The 14,187-nt window shown below is 38.9% G+C and overlaps 1 protein-coding gene across 1 annotated transcript in view; it reads left to right on the top strand.

Annotated features, from left to right (window-relative positions):
* The window catches only part of si:ch211-214e3.5 (zinc finger protein 518A), a 32,218-nt gene extending 20,135 nt beyond the window's left edge, over positions 1 to 12,083 (top strand). Inside the window, exon 3 of the mRNA XM_039788932.1 lies at positions 2,721 to 12,083. Coding sequence (XP_039644866.1) covers positions 2,741 to 6,883 — 4,143 coding nt within the window. The 5' untranslated portion in view covers positions 2,721 to 2,740 and the 3' untranslated portion in view covers positions 6,884 to 12,083. The remainder of the gene's footprint in view (positions 1 to 2,720) is intronic.
* The last annotated feature ends 2,104 nt before the right edge of the window (positions 12,084 to 14,187 follow it).

Below are 14,187 nucleotides of genomic sequence, written 5' to 3'. Positions count from 1 at the left end.
GTCCGTCTGTCCCCCCCCCCCTCCCCCCCATGTGCGCTGCAAGACTTATGTTTCTGTTTATTGAATGCGTTATTCAGTGCAAACATAACCGAGAATGTAGTTTAAACTCAGTAATGATGGTATGTTAGGTTATTACTGTCGCTCTGTTGAAGGCAAACGTCCCACTGTACTGTCGTTACGCAGATCACGGACATCTGATTGACTTTACTGCACCGTACTTAAGTGAAAGTAGGTCACGTTGTAAAACCTACCAGCAGGGCACCATTTACCCCCGGCTCCGACGATCATCGTCCATCACGATGTTTTACTGTAACCATCGTCAACTGCCAATTTAGGGGACATCGCCCAACCCTATCACAGACAAACATTCCTTGCTTTATATTAAGATATACTTATTATAGGTAATTGTACAATTATTAACGACTTAATAAGCGTATTGGCAGTTTCATTTTCAGAGTTTCTGTTTTTATTTCTTGTTTCCCTCACCTGCGTCCTCTGATAACAGCTGAAAGTAAATTTATGTTTTCACAGCGCTGTGCCGGCTCAAAAAAACGGAAGAAACGACACTTCCAAAGCAAAAGCTCGCCGTCTCGCCTGTGGGACCCCCCTTCCAATCCTTTTGAAATCTTATTTTTTCTCATGTTTTTTTCTTTTTTCTTTTCACAGTTAAGATAACTTCAGTTTTCTTTTAAACCTGTTTCTTTGAATATAGCAAAAATAATTTCCTCAACATTTTAATGGGGTTTTTATTATGCCAAAGTGTTGTCTACATTATTTGAACATATATACATGATTTTTGTGTGTTTTAGTACTTTTTGAACATTTTCAGCACATTTTACCAAAACCGCGATAGCGCTGATAACCGTGATCATTTGTCATTATAATCGTTATATAAAATTTTCAATGACACAGTTTAAATGATATACACATTCTTTTTAATTTAATTCAGATTTCTTTTTTTTTTTTTTCTTTCTTTTTTTTTTACAGTTTCATCCCTAGTTATTAAGTGTGTAAGGTTGTTCCTCAGCTGTGCCACCGGTAGCACCTGATACATTTCTCAATGTGGGAGCACAGGCTTTGCCTTCTTCCAATACATTGAGCTACTTTTGAGATCTACAAATCTAAGCCCATGTTGCTTAAAAGTCACAAGTGAGCTGATTGTTAGTTTGTTATTGCCCATCGTTCCGGACCTCTGACCTTGGAAAAAAAAATTAGATGTGGACTGAGTAATGAGTTTGAGAACCCCTGGTGTACACGGTTGGTATACAGGCTTTATCCCCAGAACTGTGGAATGTTTTGTGGAGCTTAAGCCACTCAGGTCCTGCTGTATTCCACATCATGCGCAATTTGCTTAGTTGATTATGGCCTACACAATAGTCACGTTCATTACATAAAGAGCAGTTAAAGCTGCAGTAGGTAGAAAGCAAAAAAAAAAACACGACCAAAGTTAAAGTGGAGTAAGACCTCTTCCTGCAGGTCTCTGTCTCCGCTCACTGCATGTGCAGAACAGCCAATAGGAATGCTCTCTCTCTGAATGACCTGTGATTGGCCAATGTCCCCTGTCATGCTAGATTTTCTGAAGCCTGAAAACATAATCAAGAGGAGGTGCAGAGTTTTAGTTTTCTCTCTGAACACTTATAACAATATGATGAAAGATAATAATGGAATTATTTCCCAACAATGGCAAAATATACTGCCTACTAGGGATGTAACGATCATCGTGAATTGCTTAAAAATCTATATAAATGTGTAATAAAAAATGAATTGCGATGCAATTTTGAAACGGCCTAGGGCGTAATCCACTTTTGATTTATTTATTATTTGAAGATATTTTTTCTGTTTATTTAGTTATTTGGTATGGGATTTGTTTTAAAAATCAAATTTTAAGTTAAGTTTTGTTATTCGAGAATAAAATACAATTTCTGTTGCAATTTTGCACACGTTGTTTTGCACAGTTTACATAAAAGGTAATTTGTCTGCAGCTCATTCTGTTAAAATTAATGTGAGAAAATCGTATTGTGAACTTAAAATTGTGAATCGTATTGAATCGGGTATTGAGTGTATCGTTAAATCCCTACTGCCTACCACAGCTTCAACGTATGAAATAGCATATGCTCTGTGTTCTATTAAAGGTGCTCTAAGTGATGTGACGCGTTTTTTAGGCTACAACATTTTTTGTCACATGCAGCAAACGACTCCTCACTATCCTCTAGCTGCCTGTCCCCTGAACACACTGTAAAAAGTGTCTCTGAAGACAACTCAGGCTCCACAAACGGCAACAAAAACAAACTGCGCCAACCTGCACCACCAAACATAACAGTGTTCCAGCCAATAACCGACAAGAAGGAGCTGGTTGAGCCGTGAATACACAATGTGGAAGTAGCCTACGTGCTAACGCTACTGCAGTGAGGAGATGTTTGCTGTATGTGACGAAAAATGTTATAGCCCAAAAAACACGTCACATCACTTAGAGCACCTTTAATGGTAATGTTTTTTTATTTTATAAAAGTATATAAAATTCTTGTGATGTTAGTAGAGAGTCTTTATTTCAAGGTGGCCCACCTCCACTCTTAAATGCTGCATCAAAACCTGTGTGGTTTAAGTGGGCATGAGATAATAGATTTAGTTGTTCTGCTATACAGCAATGTTAAATGCATTTAGAGTAAGTGGGATGCTTCTTAATGTGCTAATAAAAACAAATTTGTTTACTTTTCTTACAGATATCTGTAGATTTACAACTATGGAAGAAGACCTCACAATACCTCATGATCCTGCCAAAAACTGCAACATATCAGTAATAGGGGAAGAAAAGGTAAAAGACTTTGTGTATAAGCATTTCAGAGAAGTGACAGATGGGTCACCCTTCAATAATGCTGAAGAATCCTCCATTAAAGAACATGGGAGCTCAATCACGAAAGATAAACAGACTCACAATAAATCCCATTGTAAAATTCAGCAGGGAGCCGTTTTCTCTGGAAAGATTCTGAGTTTTGGATGCTCTGTGTGTAAAGATGATTCCACATATAGCCCCAATGATCTCTTCAAACATTTTCGAGCGGCCCATAATGGAACCCTTCCTACATACCCTTGTGACCTGTGCGGTTTTTCCACAAACGAGTTTCCTGCTCTTCAGCGTCATCGGATTGAGCACAGGAATACTCTAGTTACATGTGAGCTTTGCAACAATGATGTTCAGTACTCCCTGCTTTTGCTTACCAGACACTACATCATGTGTCACAGTCTAAATGGACAGTTTAACTGTGACTGGTGTGAGTTTACAACTGTGGATGCAGGAACATTCGTCCAGCACATCCATCATCATAATGAGAGCCATTGGAAGTGCTCAAAATGCAGACATATCAGCTTGAACGAAGAAGATCACCAGAAGCATATGAAAGCTCACTCGGGAACGTTCCCTTTCACTTGTCAGATCTGTGGATATGGTGCAACAAGAGGCGAGTATCTTAAAAAACACACAGCAGCTGTTCACAAAGAAGAGGTTGAGAGAAGGAATGCATGGAAGGCTATAGATGACAGCAGCATTTCAGCAAATTCATCTGCAAGCCTGAAACTTTTGCTGAAAAAGAGTGGTGAATCACAGGAGGCTCAGAGGATATCAAAACTGAACTGTCTTTCTGGGAGTTTACCAAACCAAAATGGCAGACTAATGAAAACGGAGATATCATTCGAGGAGACCCACCACTTTGTGGATGGGACTGTTGCAAAAAAGGAAAACAAAAATTGGAGCAAAAGCTCTCATAATACAGAGCACTCCATGCCTGTAGTGTTACAGGAATATGACAACTCTGCAAGTTCTGATGCTACAAGTCACACCAATCCTAATGGACTGACTGTTTTGATGGTTAAGAACAAAATCTCTCTTCCTCCCAACTGTACAACCAAAGTGATGGGATTCAAGATGGTGGATGGCAAAAAACATTTAGTTCTCAAAGTAATACCAACAGCAAAGCAAGATTCATCCGCTCAAAACCATACATTTGTTGAAGATGTGGGATCCTCGGCCCCAAATCCTGCGTTGGAAAAAATTAAAGTATCTCATGAGAATGGGGAATGCTCACATAGCAAGAACTTACCATCACATTGTTCTGCTCTTTCACCAAAAAGTGGATCTTGCACACAGATGACTCAAGACGATATTATGGCAGTAAAAGTGAAGCTTGAGGAGGAAGAAACCTCTGTTTGCAACCTTGATTCCACCCCACCTCGAGACGATGTTGGCGAGAAAACTAATCCTTTACTAGGTAGGTCTTCGACTTGTGCAGATACACTATATCCCATGACAAATGAGATTGTTCATGGGGATGACCAGAGTCACCCAAGTCAAACAAACTGGTCCCAGAGAAGTAAGTTTGATAATAACTCTGTCTCTGCAACATTTAACTCTGACGCAACCTGCCATAGTGGTTCTCAAATCAGTAATACTTCAACAATGTGTGCTGGTAAGGTCACTGCTCACGACACATTGCATTCCAAACAAGTCTCCAAAGACACTATTGAAAACTGTGGGGCTGCAGATGAGTTATTGATGACTGATACAGTAACAAACAAACCCATTGACGAACACAAAGGGAACTCCCCCTTTAACACTATAGAAAATGATGACAGATCTTCTCAGAGTACTCCAAAAAAAACTGATCAGGTTAAAACTGACATTGAACATAAAAACATGCAAAATTTAAAAAAGCTTTCGACTAATGCAGCACCTCCATCAGAGTCATCCCTATCCACTCCAGGTAGCCGCAGAGACAGTGCAATGGGATCAGAAAACTGCACACAAAATTCACCAAACCAAGAAGTATTTACTTTTCACAATTATTCCAAGGAAACATTTGGCACCTCCCCAAACACTACCCAAAACTTTGATAATATGTCTGAACATTCAGTAGACAAAGAAAGTGTTTGTGAATCATCACAGTTTAGCTTGACATTGGCAGAGTCGCCAGAACCATTCAGAGAAAGTGGCAATGGAGAAGACTTAAATCAAGAAAAGGTGTCAGATAGTGACATTGAGGTTGATGCGTGCATCGCTAGTGTTGATGATCCTGCCACTGAGGATGAAAATCCTGAGTCAGTGCTCCAAGACTTTAATATTATCAAAATTGAGGAGGAGAGCATTCCTATATCTAACAAACGGTCAGAAACAAAGATTGGTTCAAGTTCTTTGGGCAGTTTTGTGGAGGAACATTCAGATGCAATCATTAACCAACAACTTAATAAGGAAAGAGTTGGATCTTCAAGTGCAAGTAATGATTCTTCAAAACAAACAAAAACAACTCTACGAATTCTTCAGCTGCCAGAGGGAAAGCAGTCAGTACTCCTGAGAACTACTGAGAATCAATTTGCCATGCCGGTTCAGCTCAAGGCCACTCCAGGTTTTAAACTGATAACCAATTCTGGAAATCCTCAGATCAATGTATCTTATATGAAGTCAGGGTTAGAAAGATCAAGTAATCCTACTGGAGTAACCCTTACTCCAAACAGCAGGAAGATGGGTGTATCTGCACCAAAGGCAGGAGCTGCTGAAAAAGGGACAACACTTCTCTCTGCTGTTCAACCAGGTGTTAGCAGCACCTCAAATCACTACCTTATCAACAGCCAAGGTTTTAAGGGTCCTGTACTCTTCTCAAGCACACCACATAATGCACCTACAGACAAAACCGCAAAGACACAGCCAACTTGCTATTTGGTACAGAGGTCTGTTCCCTTTGTTCAAACCCCCAGTGCTCCTGGCCTCAGTCTGGCAAATACACAACTCCCACTGAATTCACGGCCAGTTCTGGCCGTGCCTGTGAGCTCTGCAGACAAACCCAGCACCCTACAGACTGGTCGCCAGGCATTCTTGCTCCGATACATATCTCCACCCAAATCAGGCTTGAAGTTGAACAACCAAGACTCAAAGACCGGGACTCCGTGTAGCCGAACCAGTGACGGTACTGGGAACAAAGTCTTTTTTAAAATTGTCACTCCTACTGGTAGCCTTCTTACAAGTGGTGCTCCCACCTCAAGCAGTCAACCTTTGTTTTTGGCCACCAGACCTCAAACACAGTGTTTTCTGGTGTCCTCAAACAAAACTAATGCAAATTCCTCCAATGGAGTAAAGAAATTGATCACCATACAAAATACTGCACAGAAAGATGTCAAGGAATCTTGCATTTCACCCTCTCAGATGAATGTAAAGGTACAATCGTGTGAAGCAGAGAAACCTATCCTAGCCCCAAGGCCGATTCGGCCTCCAAGCCAAAGGAAAAGGCGCAGGAAACCATTATTTGACGAGCTTCCATCAACGGTGCATAAAGCTAGAAGACTCTCAAATAAAGTACTGACTGAGAAAGAGACTACTGTGTTATGGAAGCCTGTAGCCAAAGAAGTTGAAAGAACACTAAGGCTTGCCCCATTCAGTTCTCTACAGCAGGTCAAATGCCCTCGTAGATACCAACCTGTAGTGGTGCTCAATCATCCAGATGCTGACATTCCCGAAGTGGCCAATGTCATGAAGGTAGTTAACCGGTACAAAGGTGCTGTTACTAAGGTCTCTCTGTCTCAGAAAACAATCCAAGCTCTCTCTGAGCTCGGTACTCTATGGAAGAATTCCTCGACCAAAGGTGCATCGTCTCACAGCGATGATCCAAGACCCCGGCCAGTTCAGAGTTCTGTCCGAGAGCGATTCCTCTTGAAACTGAAGTTGAGGAAAAAAAGCAAAAAAAAGTATGAGGTAGTGAAAAAACTGTCAGGTTGTAGTCAAGAGCCTGTGGTGTTTGACTGCTGGTTTTGTGGTCGGCTCTTCAACAGCCAAGAAGATTGGATTGGTCATGGCCAGCGACACCTCATGGAGGCAACTAGAGACTGGAATAAACTGTTCTGAAAGTTTTCCATCTACTTTAAAATGAAAGAGATATTCTGTCTCTGAGGTGGAACAAATGGTTTTAAGTTGTATATTTTTTAATGACCTTCCACTCTACGTTTGTTCAAATTCTGTTCCTGTAAATACATATTCCTCAGTAAATTGTAGTTTATCTTTTCATAGGTGCATTTTCTGGTAAATGATGTACTGCAAGCATGATTTATATCATGCATGCACAGGTCAAATTGAACTGTGAAAATGGTACACTGTAATTAAGAGCTGTGGTAAGAGCACTAGCTTAAAGAAAGGGGACAATATCAGCAAAGTTGTGAGTAGAGCTGAATTAAATTACTCAGGTGATTTCATATTAATCTGGTTTGTCATTTTTGCTCATTAATTTCAAAAAAGCAGAGGCCTAGTTTAAGGGACTTTTCTATATTATTTTATTATCCTGGGCCTGCACATGAGGACAGGAAACTGTTTGTATAGCTTAACTCTAAAGCTTGTAGACAAATTACTTTTTGTTTTGCGCTTTTGAAAATGTTCTGGTCCAAATGATTCCTTTTTGTATGTTTTTAATTGAAGGGGATGTCATTTTACTCCATTTTATCTTCAGGGTTAGTTTACGGTTTCCTTGTCAGGATTTTGTCAACCTGTAGCATGCGCTTGTCATAACTAGAGAAGATATTTTTCACAGTAATCTCTTAAATCTGCCAAGTGTTGCAAATAGACGGATAGTTTTATAAATTACTTTTGCTGAAAAGAGAAATCATATATCTGTTAACCATGCTCCCTGTCAGTACTTGAGACATACAGATCAGCCCATTTTGCACCCTATGCAGTTTCCATGCAACAATATTGTTGTCAGCAGATCAGACGGTTTACTCGTCATGTTGTGAATCATATGAATCCAATTTGATTTCCGAGTTTACTGTAGATCTTAAAGGTCCCATGAATTTGCTTTCATATTGTTACTTTTTTTGTGAGTCGCAATGTTTAAGAAGATTATGATGCAGGATGGTAACATCAAGAAAAACATAATATGAAATTCTGCCAGAAACAACATAGAAATGTTAGTCAAGTGTTGTCACAGGGCTTGAGTGTAAGATTTGACATCCACTTCGAAACCTTTACGATGCCAAAGTTGACAAAATACCTTTATTCTTTTAATCATTTGTAATTGTAGTATCACTCATGTCAATAATAAGTAATATCAACTATGGCTGCAACCAACAATTAAATTCCCGATCGATGAATCTGTCAATTATATTCTCAATTAGTCAATCATTTGGTCTATTAAATGTTAGAATATAGTAAAAAATGTCTATTTTCTTAAGCCCAAGGTAACGTCATCGGATGTCTTAGTTTTGTGTGACAAACACTCCCAAACCCAAAGATGTTCAGACTTTTTTCTCACATAATACGAGGAAGCAGCAAAACATCTCAATTTAGAAACTGGAACGAGGCAATGTTTGGCGTTATTTTTTTAATTTAACGGTTAGTTGATTGTCAAAATTGCTGATTTTTTTTCTGTTGATCTACTAATCTCTTCAGCTCTAGGTCCAACATTTACTGTAAATTCTATTAGAATAATGGCCCAAGTCTCAAACAATAATATAACAAATTTCCAATTGCTTTTGGTTGAACTTTTTTTTGGATTGTTTACTCAACGCTTCCTGCAGATATTTTATATTAAAAGCCTTTCAGGAAAGAATGGGAGTATGCCCTTTAAGCCGCTGGAAGGCTTAGCCAATGATGTCGAACCCTGTCTTCCTACACAACAACTAATTGTAGGCACTTGGACCCTTACCACAACCCTTTGAGGAATGGAAATATTGAACCTGTTAGTGCTGATTAGAATAAGGACAAAGGTCATTTTTATGATGCAAGGGGTTGGCTGGATCGCCCCAGAAGTAAAAAATGCAACGGCAGAAAGTTCTTAAACTTTACATGAATAGACGAGGGGGTATATAAAAACGTAAAACGGCATGTTTCAATAGTAATTTGCTTATAACAAAGTGCAGACACCCCAGATAAAAACAGACCTTTTCATACCTTTCTAAACTTTTCTTAATTCAATAAAAGTTTGTTATTGGTATCAAATACATTCAGAGGTTATTGGATAGTTACTGTCGCATTTGTTTTTATGCTCTGTAGACCTTTTAGGTGTTGTAGGAGCTTAATCCATGTGTTTCCATCAGCTTTCACCTGTTATTGCATTAATGTTGTACTATATATTGGCTCACTGGTGTCATCAAGTCCAGTATGTTGTACATACATATGTTTTAATGTTACATTGCCCCTTTTTTTTTTAATGGCAACAGGACATGGGCTTTGCGTTTCTTCATGGGTTTTAATGATTGTATTACATGATAATCGAACTGTGGCGTTTTATTCCGTTCAATATGCAAGTGACTGAACAATGCAAGCCATGCTAATGTTTTTATACTTTCAAAATGGTTCTAAACAGCCAGCCTCCAATTGATGAAGTTCTGACCTCATCAGGTCCCGCGTTTAACCAGCATTTGCTAAATGTTAATTTTAATCAACCGCTCCAATCAGCAGGACATTTTGTTGTACATTTGGTGAATTTCCATGAAATCATTTCCTGTAAAACTCCTACAAATGTAGCATGAGTAGTAACTACATTCCACTCATTTTTGTGACTTACCAATGAAACCAAACAAGCATTCAGCCTTTAAGGCTCTGACACACCAACCCGACCGTCAGCAGAAAAGGCAGTCGGACTGATCAGTCGGCTGCTCGAGGTAAAAAAAAAGTGCCTCTGAACACACCGAAGCGATGACGACTTGAGCGTACGCGAGACGTAATAGGTCTCCATAACAGCAGGCGACGCTGAAAACCGGTAATGACAGAAAGAAAATACAATGGCCAGTAATAAGAAGATACTGGTGTTGTCAGCTCCGGTTTTCTCGTGTACAGATTCGCTAGTCAAGGGCTAGCACTCCACCAATCAGATTGGTCATTGAGTCCGACTGCCCACTGGCCGATTCAACAAGTCAAACCGGCCAAAATGAACGCCGACGGCTCCTCCGACTGACGACCGCACGGAACACACTGAACAGACTTGAGTCCCCGACCTCGCCGATTATCGGGTTGGTGTGTCAGGGCCTTGCTACCTTTTCTGATAGGAAATGTTCAACATATGTGGGATATATTCTTACTCCCTTTTTTTCTAGAGCGTGAGATGAGAAGATTGACATGTCCGTGTTAAGTACAGAGCTGGAGCCTGGGTTGTGGTTAGCCTAGCTTAGCATAAAGACTGGAAGCAGAGACTGTTGTCTGTCAATGTGTCGATCAGTGAGTTTTAGAGATGTTTTTTGCTGTGGACAAAGCCAGGCTAGCCTTTTCCCCCCTGCCTCCAAACTTTATGCTAACCTAGGCTAACCACATGCAATTGATATCCGTCTTCTCATCTTACTCTTGTAAAGAAAGAAAGCAAATTATCTTATTTTACAAAATGTTGAACTTTTCCTTAATTTGAACCAGCCTAGCCAGCTGCAGAAAGCTAACTTCCTTGGTCATAATGTCCCTTTTCCAAAACAAACCATCTTGTTTTGTTCCCTTTTAGATGTAATAACATCCCAACCCAGTAAAAAAAGCTATTTCAAATCTACTGTATACAATTTAAGGAAAATTTACAAGTGAATAAATCTCGAATTAACGTTCAGTTTTTGTTTGTAGGAAAAATAAAAAATAATTGATGTGAAAAAATAATCACAACTTGACGTTCAACATGCAAAATGTCTAACATCACAAGGATAAGTGTTATAAGTTATCTCCTATTCTAAAATATTCATGTGGCTGGTGTTTCTCTCTTTGGGCTACAACAACAAAAATATTTCTTACAAATGCAGTACATTGAGGTAAAATAACAGGATGTAAAGTAGCTAAAGGTTCTTAATAGTTTTACTTTTGCCATTGCAATCCCAATGTTGAGATTCAGTTTTTTGATGATTGGTTTGTCATTCTTGAAACTTGAATTGAACTCATGTCTGTATTATGATATATAACAATTTTGGGTTTTGGGATACGATTAATAAAATCGCCTACTAAGTTTTACACAATTAAGTGTTCAGTACATGTTCATTTCTTTACTTTAACAATAACATTGTATTTATGACTTTTTCCACCCAACTTTCTCATTACCCCTCCATACAGATTAGGGTTTGGCATCATTTTGATTTTAACAATTCTGATTCTAGCTGCGATTCTTCCTTTTGATTCAGGTTCTTATCAATTCTGATTCTTTGAGGAGTGGAGTAGAAACAGGTCACATGTTTATTTCACCGATAAGAGGAAAATTTTATTTTGATTCACTAGTGATGTACAGTTTTACTGGGTTTTTTTCAACGTAAAACAACGCACACAACACAATTTCCTGGAAGTATGGTGGTCGCTACGGAAACCCAAACATGCGTGTTAAATGTGGAACAATGAAAGGGATTCAAAACCAAATTTTCCAAATGATTCCAATGTAAAAAAAAAAAAAGATTCCATTGGAATCATAATTTTTGAAATTATTCCAAGTTGGAACCAGTTCTCGATGCCCAATCCTAATAAAGACAGTTTGAAATGATCCCAGCCAAATGGATGCAAACACCAAATCAATTTAAGAGCTTATTTCAGTTAGTTTCAGATGACTTTATGTTTGTTTGACTGGTTTCATATATATGATGGACATGCACAGTGTGAAAACAACCCTGTTTACTCTATCTTGTCTGCTTCTTCTTCATTGCTCTCAGGCAAAAAAAACGATTTGGTTTTATCATAACATTTAAAAAAAAAAGTTTTGTCAATGGGATTTCTAACTGTACAAATGAGTTCTGCACTGTGATAAAAACCACTCCTATAGGGGATACACTACTAGATCAGTTTATTTCATATTTCAGTTGTAGGAGTCTAAAATGTGAACAAGAAGTGAAATACATTTGAGTTTATACATGATGACCCCTGCTACAGTTTAGCCTCCTGCTGCTCCCCTTCAGCTGTTAGTGATGATGCTTTACCACAAACTAGATTGTAGATTTCAACCCTAACATGCCTGCTCCTGACCAGCAGGCTGTTGAAATATTCACCGAATCTTTCCTCATGCGAAGTGCCTCAAACGTCCTTTGGCAGGTTGACAATGTGTACTGTATTGTTATTGTTCAACTTAGTGTGTCACTCTCCTATAATAAATGTACATACTTTATGGAAACGTTGTGTTTTTTTGTTATCACAAATAATGTCACACCTGTTAGCGATAACAGTTTGTTTTTCCTGGCTCAGAATGGACCTTTGGGGGTGGGGGGGCTACACACGGCAGTAAGCATGATCGGTCCGCGTACAGTAAAGAAAATGAGTCTGTGTCACCTTATTTGACAGAAGTCTATGCCTGTTATTTCTGACAATTTGATAAACGATAAAAGTATATTATGCTTGAATAAATAAAACCACAGTTAATAAAACTGGTTGAAAAAGCAATATGAATATTTAAATTCATCACGGGAGAGTCCGGTGCAGTCTGCCTCTCCAGCTGATTTATTTAAATATTAATATTTTGCATGGGGCAAAAATTCCCCCATGCAGGAAAAACCCTGCACAGAGGGGAAATAATGAAGTGGCTTGTCCCTCCGCTGTATGTCTAATGGTGGTGATGCTGAAAAGATCCACACGAGGGCAACACAAGATAAAATGTCGCAGCTTCTCCTACACCTGAATTTTATCCAGCTGAATAATCTTTCACTTTATACCATAACTTGTGTTTTATGTGGGCCTAAATCATACTTGGTATACTGAGTAACTAAATAATTCTGATGTGAACTCTCCTTACAGTTATGAATAAGTTGGACCGGAAGCCACACATCATTAGTATGATTTCATTATAAGAAATCAAACATTTCACCCTTGTGTTGCGTTTCAAAGCTTTTTTTGTATCAGAAATAGGGGTTTCTTTCAACCAAGTTGCCCAAAAACATGGATGTATTGTAAAATTAATGATTACTTTTATTGAATTGTGGGTGTTTTATTCAATTGTATAGCATTTGAAAAAAGTTGAATTGTTTCAAAACCGTATCCTGACTAAACACACCCGCTCAACGCTGCTTGCTGCTTTTGAGTTTTGGCGATTGGGCTACTTCCTAGGGCCCTGCAGTCCAATGTCAAAGTGTACTGTGAGCCCTGTGTGTCAACGTGTGTATGTTTATGTGATAAGCAGGTGGCACCTTAAAGGAACACGCCGACTTATTGGGACTTTAGCTTATTCACCGTATCCCCCAGAGTTAGATAAGTCCATACATACCCTTCTCATCTCATCTATATTCTCAGAAGGTGAAGCATTGGTACTCTCTGCTTGGGGCTTCTCAGGTGCCCAACTAGCAGAAGTAGCAGTGCTTCGCCTTCTGAGAATATAGTTCCCAGTATGTATACGGTTAGAAGATGGCTGTGTGTCATGTGACCTTGTTATTTGTACACCCTGTGACTATACAAATCACAACATGTAAATAGGACAATTTTTGCGTTATTTTGTCAGTTATTGGGAGCAGTAGGCTAGACGCTTACCTCCAGGATCTGTGCTAAGCTAGGCTAGCGGTGGGGCCGTCAGACAGAGTTAGGACACACACAGAGATGAGAAGGGTATGTATGGACTTATCTCTGGGGGTTACGGTGAATAAGACAAAGTCTCAATAATTCGGCGTGTTCTATATATAGAGATATAGAGAATCTACAGGCACACAGATGCCATTTACACATGCTCTGCATTTTGTTGATATGAAAACCATTGATAATGGCAGTTTATGTCATCATTTCAATGAGAAAAAGTGTCAGTGTCCTGCACCCTTTTACAAAAACATAAATGTTGATTTAGAATTTGTCTGAAATCTAATGTTTCAACTTTTTCCCAGAGCAAATTCCCACACGGTGTACTACTACATACTAATTCCATACAGTATGTACTCATTGGTGGAATGTAACGAAGTACATTTACTCAAGTACTGTACTTATGTACATACTGTATATGTTGAGGTACTTGAGTGTTTTCTTTTCATGCCACTTTCTACTTCTACTCCGCTACATTTCAGAGAGAAATATTGTACTTTTTACTCCACTACATTCATCTGACAGCTTTAGTTACTAGTTACTTTACTAATTAAGATTTTGCACACATAACATGTAGTTTTTTAAAATCTTATGTTTTATTCTAAAGTAAACTAGCCAACAATATAAGTCCAGCTGAGTCGATTAGACCATTAAACACACATCTGTTTGGATCCTTTACACTTTCTACAACGGCAGGAGAGTTCTGCATTGAGTACTTTTAC

This window comes from Perca fluviatilis, chromosome 21 (genome assembly GCF_010015445.1).
Source record: "Perca fluviatilis chromosome 21, GENO_Pfluv_1.0, whole genome shotgun sequence".
Taxonomy (NCBI): domain Eukaryota; kingdom Metazoa; phylum Chordata; class Actinopteri; order Perciformes; family Percidae; genus Perca; species Perca fluviatilis.
This window is presented reverse-complemented; position numbering and strand designations above follow the sequence as displayed.